We start from the raw sequence: 17,153 nt of genomic DNA on the forward strand, positions 1-17,153 counted from the left end.
GTAAACTAAATCATTCAGAGTGGTTTGAGGTGGGATGGCTCCTTGTAGAGAAACTTACCGACTCAGATTTCTTTACAGTGGTGGTGAATGGAACCAGGCGTTCACCATGTCTACTACACAAATATAGCCATTTTATTTACCTGCCTTTCTGTGAGGGAGCTTTCAGAGGTGGACGTCTGGTTCCTATCACCACCACTGAGAACTTTTCTGAGTCTGTAACTTTCTCTAGAACAGAGCATTTCACACCAAACCACATTATGGCCATTTAATAATGCAGAAATTTTGGAAATTTGGTGGAATTCCCCTTCAAGTATTGCCTTTGGCATTAAAATGGAACTGCTATGTCACTTCTATGCTGTTGAACCTTTGAGCGGAGTGTTAATGGTAGATGTTAAGGTTAAGGTCAGTGACGGATGAAAACTAGCTGAGGTCAGTGATGTAACTGTACATACGGGTCACACTGAAAGCTTTTTGCAGTGCAGTGGGAGTAAGAAAGGGGCAGAGGACACACTGTGAACCTTTGGCTTTAAATATCTACCGTTTATCTGTTTGTCTTAGTGTGAATGACCTCGGCGGTCACATCGTGTGCCGTCCTGGCATCAAAAAAAGGGTGGACAAGGGGCGTCAGTCGGAAAGTAGAGGAGTGAGTGGTCAGAGTGTCTCTGTGTCTCCGTTTTCAGGATAATTACAGTGCTGAGCTCTAGCTTTAACCTCACAGACAACAGAAGAGCACAGCACCGGTGCTAAACTGCAATTTCAGCCAGTTGGATGGGAGCATCCTGGCTATTATCCTGCCTCAGGACTCTGGAGGTACTTCACAAACCAGGAACTCTCAGCAAAGCTGGATAATATATGCCTAAAGTTAGGACTGTCCTCCTCCTTTTGACCTAAAGGGGTATTCCATGATTTTTCAGTACTCCTGTATAATTAAGTCATTAAAATGCCAACCAAGTCATTCAGAGTGGTTTGGTGTGAAATGCTCCAGACGTGCACCTCCAGACGGAACCAGACGTCCACCTCTAAAAGCTCCCTCACAGAACAGGGTGTTGCGAGGCAAAATAGTCCCTGAAGAAAACCTATTTTTCCAGATTCTCCACCATTTCACCATCAACAACATTCCATTTAAGCACTCGGAAGCACATAGGTTCACTGGTGGTTTTAGATAGTAAATAAAATGTCTATATTAGTGTTGTAGTCATGGCGACCCCTGGTTACATTCACCACCACTGTAAAGAAAACAGAGTCTCTATAATCAACCATTTCACACCAAACCATTCTGAATGACTCTGTTCAGATCTCAACCACTGAATTATTCAGAAATATTGCAAAAGCAGTGGAATTCCCATTTTAAGCATTTAAGCCCAAAAGTTCAGGAATGTCCAATAGGAACAGCTCTTCTCCTAGTGGATAGACTTGGTTTTAGGCTCATGCTGCATTCACAAACAATCCGGGTCTGGGAAGTTTCTGACCTCCAAGTGGAAAAAACGATTTGAATATCCATCCAACATGTAATTCACACTCAGAACGTCATTTCGATGGCAGCCCATGAAACCAGACGCTTTAAGCTTTTTAACCAGACTTTTGAGAGCCTGTTTGTGCATCATATGCTGTTTGTCTATGATATTGATAGATGAAGGGGGATTCTGCCTTCTCAAATCAATGAACTTCATGGATTTAACCACCTACTGTGTCTGTATGAGAAAATACTACTATAATCTCACTTAAAAGTAGAGCTACTTTATTACTGTTGGCGGTGTTGATATGAAATCTAATGTGAAAGCATCTTCCTGACTTTCCAAGTAGGAATTCCCAGTTGAGGAAGTGTTTTCTTTGGTTTTTCTTATTTGGAGGTCATAAATTCAGAGTATACGATGATAACTTGTATTTGTCTTTTCAAAACGGCGAACTTGAACTTTTTCAGTGTTATAAATTTAACCGATTACTGTGTCTCTATGTTGACTGATCTAAAGCAAATTCATTTAAAAGTAGCATTTTTTTTATTTATTTATTACTGCCAAAGTTGTGAGCAGCCATGCTGAGTTGAAAACACCATCCTGACTTTCCGAAAAAAGGAATTTCCAGGCGAGGGGGTGTTTTCTTTGATATTTTTCCTAGCCGGAATTGGGAAATTCAGAGTTACGAACTTTAGTTGAACAGCATTTCGTTTTCTGAGCATTAGGAAAGCACAGAAAGCCTGTTGACACTAAAATCACCTATAATGGAAGCCAATGGGCAGTTGACGAATATTGGAAAATAGTTGACTGCATATCACAAATTTGAAACTTTGAAACTTTTACAATACAGGAGTTACGATGAGACAGACTGACAGAAAGCTGTTCTTACCAGTTTTACAGCACTGGAGCATCACTAAAGAGTTCGGTTACTTTTGCTTTCCGTAAGATTTTAAAGGGAACAGCAGAGCCTGTGAAAGCTCCGCCCACATCACTACACTGGTAACAAATTAACAATTAACTGTTTCCTTTGGAAAACTAGTCCAATCTCTGAATCAACAAATTATACAGATTACAGCTCAATTTACAAATATACAAAAGTTTAGAATCACTTTTTATTTGACTATAACACTATGACGTGAGATGTTATAAGCCAACCAAAATGGTTTATTCACAAACTTATTTTGAGAATACAGAGATGTTATGACATGGCCAAAGAAAATAATTATCTATCTTATCTAATTGCAGCAATTTTCTGACATAAAATACCCATGAACAGCTATTTGATCAGCGAGAATTCACCAGTTTTCAAATTTGAGGTATTCTGCATAAAACTTATATTAGGTTTTTTTCTCAACGTAATCATCGAAAGCTCCATTTCATCTTTGATTTTTTTCTTTTCGCAGCTAACAAATAGTTTAAAACTAATTAACAATTAGCATCTGAACAAATTAGGTTTTATATTATTCAAATATTTATTGAGTGCGTTTACATGCACTCAATAATCCGATCATAATCGGGATTTCTGCAGTTATATACTCCTATCTAGAAATCCGATTAATAAATCTGATAAAGAGGCTGGATTTTAGCTCAGTAATCAGATTTCTCAGTGCATGTGAACTCTTACTCTGATTTCTTTCCATTTCTCAGTCTGCGCATGCGCAAAAACAGATGGTGGTAGCAGAAATAAGCAAGCAGTGTTGCTGCAAGACGCAGCAAAACACTTTTGGAGCGGCGCTGAAACCAAACATGAAATAAAGGATTTAAATATTCTTCATCTTCTAGATGATGTATGTTCATATTTTAAGGTAAAGTCCCGCATGTTGTCTAAAAAGCTGCTGCATGAAGTTTGAGTTCTTTGATGTTATTGGCTGGTTGCAAAGCAGAAATCTGTAGACCTGGAGTTTCCCTTTGTCTGATTACTCAAGTGCATGTAAACAACAACAAACGTTGATCGGATTGCTGACAAAATCTTGATTTTCTGCAGTTATCGGATTATTAAGTGCATGTAAACACACTATGTGTCTCCAAACTTAGGAGTGGTTTCGTACCTCTGACTGAAAAATTCATGAGACAAAAATACACGTTTCTCATCAATGTTTATTAAATTCAGCATCTGCCCATCGGCTTGTATTATAAGTGAGTTTGGAGTCATCAGCTTTTCTGTCTTTTTCTAAGAGACGGAAACTTGGAGTGATGATTGTCTGTGGTGATCGACCACATGCTACAGATATGTCGGACAGAGACGGGGCTGATGAACGCTGGAGTGTTGCTTTAAGGCCCTGTGGAGGATGGAGTGATGTAAAGAGGCTTTCCTCTCTGCACAAGCTGCTCTCGTGTGAAATGATAAAAGGCACTAAAGGTATCAACACAGTTCACAGGCATACTGACATTCATCTCAAATAAAAACAAAACAAGGCAGACGCGTCGGCTGCTGAAGGCGAACGCAGCGGATGGTGAGCCTTCGGTGGGGGAATCAGGAACGTCTCAAAGCTCTCAGTCCACAGAGTCGCACGCGAACGAGGGAGAGGAGGGGACGACGAAGGCGGGGTCAGTCCGACGGCAGCAGACCGCAGGGCCTTCGGAACTCCTGGCCTCTCTCGTGGATCCATTTATTTGAAACTGGAGCAGAAACACAAGAGAAAATTGACTTCACTCAAACTCAAATGACTTCATTCCACTGGCATTTAAAGCTGCATTGCACTACTTAAAACAGGCAAAAATGTCTAGAATTAAGTTTATTCTCATAATGTCCTTATAAACATTCCATGAATCTCACAAAGTGAGAAACTGTAGGTCCACTGAGCGGATTTAAGGGGTTTTCATTTGACAGAACATCATTTTTGGGGATGAAATGGTTTAAACAGTGCACCGCTGCTCAAAAAAAGAACTGCTCCCATGCGCCTCCGTCTCTCATGTTAAACAGCTGCTTTTAAAGGAGTGTTAAAAGGAGGAAAACTACAAAAAATAACTGGATATTGAGAGATGATGTGAGATACCACACTGCTTGTGGAGTGTTCTAAGTGGTTTGAGGTTTTAGTCTAAGCTTAGGCTTAATCTAGGTCTGCGAAACTGCTCCTGGATGGTCTGCATAAAGGATTAGCTCACCAACTATCTTGATTTTTAATCAACACTCATATTTTCTTCTATTACTGTTAAGCTTTATCAGCTGTCGGTAAAGCACTTTAAGCTGCCACTGACATGAAAAGTGCTCTTTAAATAAAGACATTATTATTATCATTATTATGCAACAGCAGCGAGATATATATATATAATTTGCAGTTATTGTGTATTGACTACGGAATTATACACATATATATTTATATCAGGAGAAAATGTCAGGTACAGGGGCACTAGCCTGATTTACTGACTTACCCCACTTGTTCCCCACCAGTACTGGACAGGCGGCGTGCCTCGTGCTGTAGTCCCCCTCTCCACTGGGGAACAGATTATACCAGAAAACTGCTGTGCCCTGCACAACACATACACCAGCAGTCAACACGAGCAGTGACCACCAGCATTACCAGTATTAAATCCTGCCACCCCTGCGTGACCCCATTCACCATAAAGATCACAACCATGCTGTACCTTCATTGGCTTTACTGCTGCTCCTACTTCAGGGAAGACTGTGGCGCCCCCTGTTGCCACATCGCTCATCTATAACACAGGAGGAACATATTACCCATACTGATACATTTATTTCACTTTTTATACAATTGTTTATACTTAAAAACTAAAAGCTGAGAAAAATCATTATTGATAAGACATTATTTTCTTAACCAGTGCATAAAACTTCAGTCTGGTCCAAACTGGCCACACTGAGCAGATTGCTGGTGTCCGAATACATTAGTTTTTTCTTACCCATGAGCAGCGAGATGTACAAATATGAGACTCTGTTACATTAAAGGTATCAGAGTACTCAGATCTGTACCATGAGCAAAAAAAGGACTGGGACATCTGTAGTAAAAAGACATTTTTTGGACAAGGAAGACACGCATACACAATTTCCCTGTTTTATAATGACTCACGTAGAAGAGCCAGGTGGCAATGCGGTTTCCCGTGCCCAGCTCTTTAAAGGCATCCGGCTCGTCTTTCTGTCAGAGGTCGTAAAAAAAAGAGATCAACACAGAGATCAGGAGAGAGATGAGCAAAGAGATCAACGCAGACATGTACACATATGAGCACAGAGATCAGCACATATATGAACACAGAGATCAGCACATATATGAACACAGAGATCAGTACAGATGAGTACAGAGATCAGCAGAGATATGAGCACAGAGATCAGCAGATATGAGTATTGAGATAAGCACAGAGATCAGCAGAGATATGAGTATAGTGATCAGCACAGAGATCAGCAGAGATATGAGTATAGTGATCAGCACAGAGATCAGCAGAGATATGAGTACGGACATCAGCACAGACATTGCCACAGAGATCAGCACAGAGATTGATATAGGTCAGTACAGTGTGCTTCATCTGCTATCAGTACTGCAAAGGTGAAGGGTTTACTTACCCGTCCAAAGTCAAAATGAGGTTCATACTGGCCTCCTACACCATAATTAGCTACCTGGAGATAGAAAGAGAGAGAGAGAGAGAGAGAGAGAGAGAAAGAAAGAGAGAGGTTGATTTACAGATGCAACTTGACAGCATTAGAGCTATTATCAAGTGTTTTCATTTTCAAATAATCTATGGAATATAAAGTAGCATTTCGCTTCATTATGCTTTTGAATGAAAATGGTCATCTGTCCAAATCTGGCAACACTGAGAAGGTTGCTGGTGATGTTTAAAAGCATTACTGTTTTTTTTAAACCATCATCTTACAATTTCGAAACAACGTTTTTGCTCAACTGTTGAGGAGAGCGAGTATGTCTCAGATTCTACATGATGAAGGATTTGAATCTTCTTAAATACTGTGTTCAACTGGTGAACACTCTAAATTCAGCAAGCTCTTGTTCTCTCATCTCAGTAACAAACGCAATACTAGGGTCTACTAGGATAGATTTACAGCCTTCAATGTTCCAAAAACACATTATTTTTCTCATACTGTACATCTCTATACACCCTCTGTTAGAGCTCCTGTGTCTTTAAGCCCCGCCTCCCGATAACCGCAGTGTGCTCTGATTGGCCAGCCTGCCCACTCTGTTCTGACTGGTCAACTGCCAGAGTGGCATCCTGCTATAAGTTCCACCCCTCCAGGAGTTGCTGTGCGCTGTGTGAGGGCATGCCAAGTTTGCCGGTAGGTGGGTAATAATGACTGTGTTACGAGATGACATCATCTTGTAACAAACAAAAAGGGCTGGAACTGCATTTCGTGCAGCTGAAAAAAGAAACTCCCTCTGCTGTTTACTTTGGGCTTTGTGACTTTGCAGACTGTTTACATACACAAAGAGCTGCACAACACACTAAAGTTAAGGGGAAAACTGGAAAAGCATAATAGGTCCCCTTTAAGACCAACACTGTCGACTCAAATCAGAATTTGAAAGCAGATACTTTGCACATTTTATCCACTTCTTGTTTCAAAGTACTGATCATTCAAATGCCTTTACCATTGTCACAAACTTATGTTGCTAAATTTGGCTAATTTTATTGAATATTCTTTGTGAGAAATGACTGCAGCTAGGGCTGGGCAATATGACAATATATACATATATAAATAAATTGTGATAAATGTCACAATACAATATGCTGTTCTGAACATAACGGATATCATCAGTACTTGTCAGCACTTGTTTCATTATAAAAAAGAGCAAAATTAGTCTCGTTTAACTGGATTTAGTGCGACACAGCATGTGAATTGAATAAAAATCCGTTTTTGCTAGTATATTTTAGAATGAAGCACTGCTGGTTCTTTTTTCTCTGTTCCAACTGATCAGATGTCTGAAAAAATAAATACGTGTATCATGAAAATTTCTTAAAAGTATCGCAGCCCTGATGAGCATCCGCTCCACTCTCTTCAGAGCCTCACCTGTAGCTCCTCTGCTGTGGTGACGTCGAGGCCTGTGATGTCCTGGATTCTCTGATTAATGCGGTCCACCACTGGATGCTCATAGGCTGCTAACCAAGCACTGTGAGCAGAAAACAACCACATGTTCTCTTAGATTTTCAGTGAAAACGCTCTAAAATGTAAACTGTGGTTAGCGTGTAGCTGGCAGACAGCAGACAGGGCTGCTCCTGGCTGGGAGTCGAGCGGTTAGTAGAAATGGTCACATGCAGTGGGTGGTCACTGAGAATAATGAATGATGACTTAAGGAATACACCCCGAAATGCTAATGTGGCTAAACATGAGTGAAAAGCTGATAGGGAATAGCTAGCTAGCATGATTCCATTAGCACCATACTAGTTTCCATTCACTGTTAGCTGTGTTAGCATGTCTCCCTCAACAGACTCTCCAGAGGTTTTTTGGGGAACAGAGTGAGAAATGATGCAGGTGGCTCTGATGATGAAATGAAAAAAAGCATTTATATATATATATATTAGAGGTAGTTCTACAGTTACAGACTGTAGTCCATCTGTTCCTCTGCATACTTTGTTAGCCCCCTTTTACCCTGTTCTTCAGTGGTCAGGACCCCCATGGACCCCCACAGAGCAGGTACTATTTGGGTGGTGGATCATTCTCAGCACTGCAGTAACACTGACGTGGTGGTGGTGTGTTAGTGTGTGTTGAGCTGGTCTGAGTAGATCAGACACAGCAGTGCTGCTGGAGTTTTTAAACACCTCAGTGTCACTGCTGGACTGAGAATAGTCCACCAACCAACCGACCACTGATGGAGGACCAGAGGATGACCAACACAAACTGTGCAGCTATCGTCTCTGACTTTACATCTACAAGGTGGACTGACAAGGTAGGAGTGTCTAATAGAGTGGACAGTGAGTGGACACAGTGTTTAAAAACTCCAGCAGCACTGCTGTGTCTGATCCACTCGTACCAGCACAACACACACTAACACACCACCACCACGTCAGTGTTACTGCAGTGCTGAGAATGATCCACCACCCAAATAGTACCTGCTCTGTGAGGGTCCATGGGGGTCCTGACCACTGAAGAACAGGGTAAAAGGGGGCTAACAAAGTATGCAGAGAAACAGATGGACTACAGTCTGTAAAAGTGCACCTATATAGTAAGTGGAGCTGATAAAATGGACAATGAGTGTAGAAACAAGGGGGTGGTCATAATGTTATGACCACACACATATATACACACACACACTTCTTAAAGGGCCCATATCATGTAAAACTGAATTTTCCTCACTTTTTAAAAGACAAAGACCTTGAATTTTGTTGTTTACATATTAAAAATTGTTCAAGTTTCAAACCTTACCATTCACTCAAGTCCATACAGACCATATGTGGAAACAGCTGGTTTTGAATTCAGTGTTTATATAATTAATAAATTGTTTATAAAAATAATAAATAAAATAAAATAAAACACAGATAAGGATATCAAAAAAACAGAATAGGATATAGGCCAAAAAATAAAAAATACACATTTAGACGATTTTCCTCTCAGCTCAAATGTGCTTCCCGACACTGTACAACATACTATTATACGTAAAAGAGGGCAGGAGTATAGTCAAACACCAAGTGCCTCTGTTTTAGCTATGCTAATGTACTTCTGTCCATGTTTATAGATAACAGTGTGTCAAACAGTGTCAGAAACCAGACAAGCCAGTCTAATCGAGAATACTGAACCACCCCACACAGTCTGAGGGGGCAAGTGAGTGATGATTTGGGCCTTTAGGCAGCACTAACTGGTGGAGTATTAGCTTTCATAGCTTCTTAGCTACAGCCCCAAACTAAGGAAGCAAACTTCAGACACCAAACATGTCTTGGCTGCTCAACTACATGCGTGTACATTTGATTCTTTGTTTAACTATCACTTTAAACGACGCTGCGCTTTCATTTGTTTGTGAATGAGGTCATTTCTGGAATGGCTGAACTGCAGCTGGCTGGCAGCTGTTTTTGGTTTGTTCCTTATTAGGACAGGGCGTTCACTGGACACTAAATGCACAGCTGTTGTCTGAACACAACAACGAAAAAATACCCACCAGCCTACAACGAAAACCACATCTACCACTTTACCCAACTGTACACAAGTATAAACAGCTCCTTTGAAATGAAAGCCAACAGCAGCCCAGACGTGTTTATGCAGACAGAGCCGGAAAGGATTACAAAGACCAGTGTCTGAGGCCAGGCAGTGATACAGCAGATACAGAGAGTGGACACTGGCCAGCATGAATGAATCATAACTCATTTTTCTTCCACATGGTGACGTCAGCTTCTTATTTGCATGTTTCGTTCCGCCTTAAATTTGAATAGTTCTGACGCTTGTACAGGCACCAACATGTTACTGATGCACTATTTAAGGTGGAACAGAAAGTTTGAATAAGCAGCAACTTCAGCCTTGAGGTTGAAATGAAGGGTATTAACAGGGAGTTTGTCCCGCTTTGCTGCAGTAACAGCCTCTTACACTAGATGTTGGAACATTGCTGTGAGGATTTGATTGAGCATTACTGAGGTCAGGTACTGATGTTGGATGGTCAGTTCTGGATCACTCCAGCTCATCCCAAAGGTACTGGATGGAGCTCCATCACTCCAGAGAACACAGTTCCACTGCTCCACAGCACAATGCTGGGGGGGCTTTATACCCCTCTAGTACACGCTTGGCACTGGACATGGTGACCTTAGGCTTATGTGCAGCTGCTCCAGAGCGGCCCGTTCTATTGGCAATGCTTTTCTATGGATTATATTAGTTTATACATGTGACCTTAGCCACTAGGGGGCATCCACACCATACAATTCAAAGCCAAGGAATGTCAAAAAAACCAGGTGGTCACTGAAAAACATAGGGCTTGTTTACACTCACAGTAGGTCACTCCTGAGCTCCAGAAACTTACAGTGGTGTCCTACATACAGTACAGAAATCAGAGACCACTCTTTTGTTCATCTCAGCCAAAATGGGCAAGTTATCCACTTTTCAGAGTCAGGAGAAAAAGCAGAAAACATGTTTGACATAAAACAACTTCAACAACTAAATGTAATACATATCTTTCAGTATTTCGTGTGTCCACCGTTTGCCTTTATTACAGCTTCCGTTCTTTTTTTTTTTCCTTTTCTTGCTTGCTTTAATTTTTTTTTTCAGAAAAATATGCAAGGATTTTTTTTACACCTCCAAAGTTCAGTCTTAGAAGTTGGTTTTGCATTTTCTGCTTCTCACGATTCAATGATGCTGAGTACTGGACCCTGGGAGTGGCTAGTTTATTGGGCCTCATTCACCAATATTTTCCAATATTCACCAGTTTTTTCTTAAGTTGTTCTTGAGAAAAGTCCTAAGAAAAAGTCTACGTCAGATTCATGACGTGTTCTTGAACCGCAGAACTGTTCACACCTTTGTGCTCTTGAGTGTGTGTAGATTCTGTTCTTACCTAAGAACAAATCCAAAAATCAGAAAACACTGGTGATAATGTCAGAATCTTCGTGAAAACTGCGTAAGCAGGTTTTAAGCACAAATGTCCTCTTAAGAACGTTGGTGAATGAAGCCCAACGTTCTTAGTGACTGATAAGTATGTCTTGATCTTCTCAGCAGTGTGTTTGGGGTCATCATCTTGCTGTTGATTGAATTTCTTCCATGTCATGTTTTCCACAGTGTAAAAAAGGATGTATTAAAGTCTGTAATAACCAACATTCATGATTGCTTTTAAAAACATTCCTCAACTTGTACTGATCCTCCAGCATGCTTGATTGATGCTTGTAGACGTGGTATGAAGAGTTGTTCATTTCTTCAGCGGGGTACATACTGACCATTCACTTCTAATGATCTTCAAATGAGTCTCATCAGTCGATAAAACATCACTCTGCGCTTTAGACGCCCAGTTTCAGTGTTTTAGTGCAGATGTTGCTCAGAGCGATGAGTTTTCTTCTCAACCATGTGGATGTTTTCAGATCTAAAGCAGCTTGATTTTCTCCTCTCTCTCAAAGATGAAAGCTTTCAGTGCTGTTTATCTGATGGGGGCAGTTTTGGTGTCTACCAGGTCTTCCAGGTGGTTGTTAGGAGGCCCATTTTCTCTGTAGCTTTTAGCCCCTTTTTTGAACTCCACTTCTGGAGTTTGATATTATACTTTATATTAGATTTCATTGTTGAGGTTTCTGTATAATTTTCTGTTAAATATGTTTTCCGCTTTTTGTTGACATAGTAAATGAATAACTCGTACTGTACAGTCGTTTTGACTTGGAGTAAATGGAATAAATGAGGGCTTTTTGCACAGCACAGTATTGCAAGTCAGGACTAAATGCCTTATTATCCTTTTTCTGCTGGGAAAGCTATGACAAAGACCACAATGAAAGTCATTGTCATCGACAGGCACATGAATAAAAATGAGGACCAAACCAGACACATGCATAGCCTTTGTCTGAGGAGATGGAAAACATGGCATGCCAGAGGATGTAATGGTTTAAAGAGGTCCGCTGATCGCCCTTCATGTGCGGATAGACCAGGAGTCGGCAACATGGGGCTCCGGAGCTGAATGCTGCCCTGTTGCGGCTCCACAGCAGAATTAGATTTTTAGGTAAAAATAAAATAATCCTCCTTTGTTCCAACACAGTTTTAACAATAAATGGTCTTAAATGCTTGAGGGATAGATAGACAAGAAACTGTTTTAGAAACGTTTCCTGCCGGAGACGTGAGAAAAGCGGCTGTAGCTGACCTAAAGTTTAAAGCAGAGCAAAGTAAGTCTGTGTTTTCATTTATATTAGATTTTTTAGCCTAAACTAGGACGCCAGCACATACTGAGACACGTTTACAGCCAAGATGGTAAAATTCACATAAAATGTTGTGGCTCCCAAGGTGGTTTGATTTTTGTTGAAAGGACAAAACGGCTCTTCTTAACATTTGGGTTGCCGACCCCTGGGACAGACAGAGAACAGAAGAGAAAGAATTTGAAGCCAGTTCTGCCATCTTTCAACCTCCAGACAGCTCAATACCTTTGTGTGACATTGTCTGGATGCAGGTAAAGTAAAGGTCTGACATAAAGAGACCTTTATAGGAGATTTGATCTATAACCTGACTATTAAAGGGCCCATAGCATGGAAAACCAAATTTTCTCTTTTTTTTTTTAAATAAAAGGGTTCAATATGAAAACACTTTCAAAACACATTCACTCTTCAGTCCATTTATGGAAACTAAGCTGCAAAAACAACTCATTTTCACTTTACTGTTTTTGTGATGTCACACAAACCAATGCAGAAATGTTAATGCACCCAGTCAAATTATGTATTGTTGATTTGAAACCTCCGCATCCTCTACGGGGAACAGTTTTATATGTGGAATTTTTCTGCACATTTTAGGGCACAATTTCTACCTCCTTACTTAGTTTAAAGAACAAAATATAAAAATGTGCCACAACTTTTGCATAAGCTACATTTTATGTTTTAAATTTTTCCCAGTATGTTAAATTCAGCAAATAAACAGTAGTTGTGCGTTAAAACATGTAGTGTGTTCTCTGTAGAGGAACTTATTTTCGCTTAGAAAATTAACAAAGTTTCAAATTTGACCAAGGGCGCACAAACTTTTGCATACATCTATATGTCTACCTATTCAGTCTACAGCAGTTTAGCCCCGCCTATTCAAACTGACGTTTTTCAGCCCGGACTGCTTACTGAATGACGCACGATACAGCACAGCCAATCAGAACAGAGCTCATTTACATATGTAAGTCTTAAAGGCACACAGCCTGTTTAAAGAGAGGTTGGAAATGAATGTAAACACTGTTTTTGATATATAACACCACACTAAAGTGGCCTTGAAGAAAAATGTAGGATATGGGCCCTTTAAAAGGTATTTTAGAGTAAACACAGCAGCGACTGAGTAAACAGAGCCAAGACGGACGCACGCCTGACCTTAAAGTCTTCACCTGACCTTAGCCCCTTACCTCTTGGAGACTCTGTACTGGGCTGTGGTGAGTTTCCCTGTTTGGGGGTCATGCACGGTGGCTCGCCTGAGCTAAAGGGGAGGCACAGATTAGAGGAGGGAGAGAGAAAGAGAGCAAAAGAAGGATACAGGGAGGAAGACAGCAAATAAAGAAAGACAGAAAGAAGGGAAGAAAGAGTATGTCACTGCTTGCTGTTTCCATTATTGAAGGGGACTTTCACTGATTTTTCAAAATTTCTGCCTAATTAAATGGTTAATTAAATGTAATTAAAATGTCAACAAATTAATTAAATGTAAACAAAGTCATTCAGAGTGGCCTGGTGTTAAACGCTCCGTTCTACACTGCAAAAAATAGTATCTTGTCAAGTTCAATTCTTAATTCTAGTCAATATATCTAATATTGCTTATTTTGACATAGTTGTGCACTGATTATAGGAGTATTTAACTTATTATTCAGCTTATTATTTAGTTCTAGACATTTTATTAAGCAAAAATGATCTCACTATACTGGCAGATAATTTTGCTGGTTTCAAGCACATTTCATAAAACACGCAAAATGATTTTACTAAATAAAATTACTTAAAACAAGTAAAAAAAAACGTTTGGAAATAAGTTAAATAATCTTAAAATAAGCTTACAACAATCTCAACAGAAGAAATATTGGATACATCGACTACATTTAAGATAATTTCACATGACAACATACTATTTTTTGCAGTGTAGAGAAACTTGCAGTCAGAATTGTTCACAGTGGTGGTGATAGGAACCAGACGTCCACCTCTAAAAGCTCCCTCACAGCAAGTTACTAAATGAAATGGTTTACAAAGATTTTGACCTAAAACCTTTGCAAAACCTAATACTTTTTAAGTTATAAAAGTTTTTTTAGGTTTATTACTACTTTACCATCATCAATGTAAACCTTGAAGAAACGTGTAGGTTCACTGGTGGTGTTGGATGGTCAATAAATGACCCCTGGTTTTATCACCACCACTGTAAACATATCTGACCACTCAGTCTCCTCTGAATGACTCACGTCTGAATGGCTGAATTATGCTGAAATTTTGAGAAATTGGAAGTTTCCCACGTTTCCCTACACCAAATCGCGCTGGCTCGTCAAAATTACAGCATATTGAAGGTTCATAACGTGGTGAGCTCCTGCTTGATTTCCACCGTTACCCCAGTAAGATCTACAGTTATGATGAGTAAAGGTCTCCTGCTGTGTTAACCGCGTCTCCCCTGGGTTAGAAAAGCTGTAGCAGCAACCTCACCATGATCAGCTACACCAAGAGGAACAACATGCTCACTCCCTTCAAATACACATCCGTATCTCTTTGTAATTGAGCCGCTGTGATGATTACTGAATATGAACAAGTTACATTTTGCAGCTGTCTGAACCTCCACTTTGGTTGAGTAACACATTATAGGGACTGTTTGACCACAAATGCAAACCTGGCTAACAGTAAATGAAGCTCAGCAGTGGCGGTTAGCATTGGATTATAATGACGGGCATAAGTAGCTTTAATATGTTCATTTTTTATTGTTAGTGTGAGGATTATATCAATTTCCTGAGCAAGTTTATTTATTTACAGTTTTATAAGGTAAACAGATACTGGCACATATTCATCAACAGCTTACTAGCTAGCACAGCTAGCTTTCATAGCTAGTTCATTCTTTGCTAACATGAGATTATCAGTTAGCTTTCATGCATTGTTGGAACAAAATGATAACAAAAAAATCACGACTGTTTTTATGAATTAATTTTTTATCAAAAGAAGCAGCACATATTTCCTTTTTTCCATTCTTTTTAGTCCTTGTTAGCATGGCATTCTAACTGACAGCTTGTTTTTTATATTATTTCTTTACTTCATTTTATTTCGAATCATTATGACAGTTAATTTTCAGTATTTTCATTCAAAGATCAGGATCAATGTCAGAGCTGGTCTCTATTTCTGTTTAGTTATTAGACGTAAGAGCACTGTATTCCGTACAGTATTTCGGCATTTTTCGCATTTTAGTAGTTATTGCGGAAATACCCAAAGTCATACACGATTTAATGACTGGTTGGACTCCGCAAAATCTGCCTAGCAACCAATATGCACTTTGATTGGTCACATTTGGGCCAATACTTTTAAAGTAATAAGAAAAAAACGTCATCTGTGTCCGCGGTTTGTGCCGCCAATACTCCGTACACCAGCTTCCACAGTAGGCGCGGTTTTCCGTACAGTGTTTCCCTGCATTTTATTTGAGGTTTTATGAAATCTAATTGCATAAAAATTGACATTACCTGATTATACTGATTATAAAAGTGAATTATTATAAACAATATGTGCAGTGAATGAGGCTACCATGGAAAGAAGCCCAGTAAAGTGAGGCAGCGCTGTGAAGCTGCGCAGCTGAAAGGAGTCTGCTAAGGTTACTTAGCTGACGGTGTAAACTTAGATTAACAGCTCAGTACTAAACATACTGTGTTTCATGGTGATAATCCATTGTTAAATATCTGTTTAAGTGTTAAACATTTTAACTGGCCGTGAAAGTTTTCCCCACCCCATTCACATTCGCATCCCTGGGTTTCCCCACCCGCCATGTTCGTGTAATGCTGGGGGGTCGGTCACTATTTGCATAGATTTGATGTCCAAACCCAGCTTAGATGGTCTTTCCAACCGATTTGATGGAAAAAGGGATATATGATGATGTCTCAGATGTATCTTTGACAAATGTTAAGAAAGTGTTTTTTATTACACAGACAGAAATATTTGCAAGTGTACGGAATACTGTGCTCTTACGTTAGATAACTAGCTAGCATGGCTAGTTTTTGTCTTTCACTCATGATAATTAGCACAGCTAGGTTTTTTTTATTTGACGTGATAACAAAGCAAATAACTGAGCAAATTCTGTTCCTCACTGTTAGCATGACGCTGCCTTCAAGTTGTGTCGGAAATATCGTATTTACGAGATGGAGGCACATGAACGGCACCACAACGTCGTATTTACTAGTGGGAACTCAGATTTTTCAATGAGCCCTGAGTTTCTGAGTTGGGGGCGTTAACAAAAAAAAAAACAATAGACCACTGTAGTCGTGCGTCATTCTGTAGTCCTCGTTATGCCCATATTAGGAACTCCGGGTCTGAGCTCCATTTCTCTATGGCCAGAATGAATAGGGTTTTAGAAAAACGCCTCTATCGCCCCCTGTGTTAATTAAAATGCTCTGAACCTGATACGTTTTGTCCTGTGTACATGTTTCTCCCACATACCACTGGATCCTCTGAATTACGAGGCCGATAAAGAGCTATAATACTAATATTGCTACATGCGAGCTAAAGCTAGTGCGCATCAATTTGATGTCACTAAGCTACACTAATCTAAGGCGGGCTGTGGCGGTGCTCTGACGAGCTGAGCTGCCTTATTGAAATGTTCTACTGTCGCATTTTTACAGGTTTACCCGTAAATAAAACCTCTGGGTGAGATATTTTGATAAAGGCTAAAACTCCTTATCAAAAACCCGTGTTAAAACTACGAGGCTGAATTTAGCTTCTTTTTTCGCAGCTTCTTGTTTGAATGTTCCCGTTCCACCTTAAATGGTGCAGCAGCTGTGACTAGCTATCACAAACATTAGCAAACGAGACAAAATACTGACCTGTCGGTTCTGTGAAACAGCAAAAATAAGTTAATGTTACTCAGCTGTTCAGCGGAAATAGAGAAACCTCCTCATATCAGGCCTTTCAATCCTCCATGAAGCTGAAGTCAGCTGCTTTTTCTCCGGCAGATTGTTCGAATTT

The 17,153-nt window shown here is 40.0% G+C and overlaps 1 protein-coding gene across 3 annotated transcripts in view; it reads right to left on the minus strand.

The window, feature by feature from the left end:
- Positions 1 to 3,533: 3,533 nt before the first annotated feature.
- Positions 3,534 to 17,153, minus strand: part of p4ha1a (prolyl 4-hydroxylase, alpha polypeptide I a) — a 34,637-nt gene continuing 21,017 nt past the window's right edge. Inside the window, exons 9-15 of one of the 3 annotated variants that reach the window (XM_036573153.1) lie at positions 13,379 to 13,449; positions 7,420 to 7,519; positions 5,968 to 6,021; positions 5,480 to 5,545; positions 5,040 to 5,108; positions 4,827 to 4,923; positions 3,534 to 4,073 (exon numbers count right to left, since the gene is read on the minus strand). In XM_036573153.1, coding sequence (XP_036429046.1) covers positions 4,003 to 4,073; positions 4,827 to 4,923; positions 5,040 to 5,108; positions 5,480 to 5,545; positions 5,968 to 6,021; positions 7,420 to 7,519; positions 13,379 to 13,449 — 528 coding nt within the window. In that variant the 3' untranslated portion in view covers positions 3,534 to 4,002. The remainder of the gene's footprint in view (positions 4,074 to 4,826; positions 4,924 to 5,039; positions 5,109 to 5,479; positions 5,546 to 5,967; positions 6,022 to 7,419; positions 7,520 to 13,378; positions 13,450 to 17,153) is intronic. The other 2 variants (XM_036573154.1, XM_036573152.1) reach the window with 2 other exon arrangements.

This window comes from Colossoma macropomum, unplaced genomic scaffold (assembly GCF_904425465.1).
Source record: "Colossoma macropomum unplaced genomic scaffold, Colossoma_macropomum, whole genome shotgun sequence".
NCBI classification, from domain to species: Eukaryota; Metazoa; Chordata; class Actinopteri; order Characiformes; family Serrasalmidae; genus Colossoma; species Colossoma macropomum.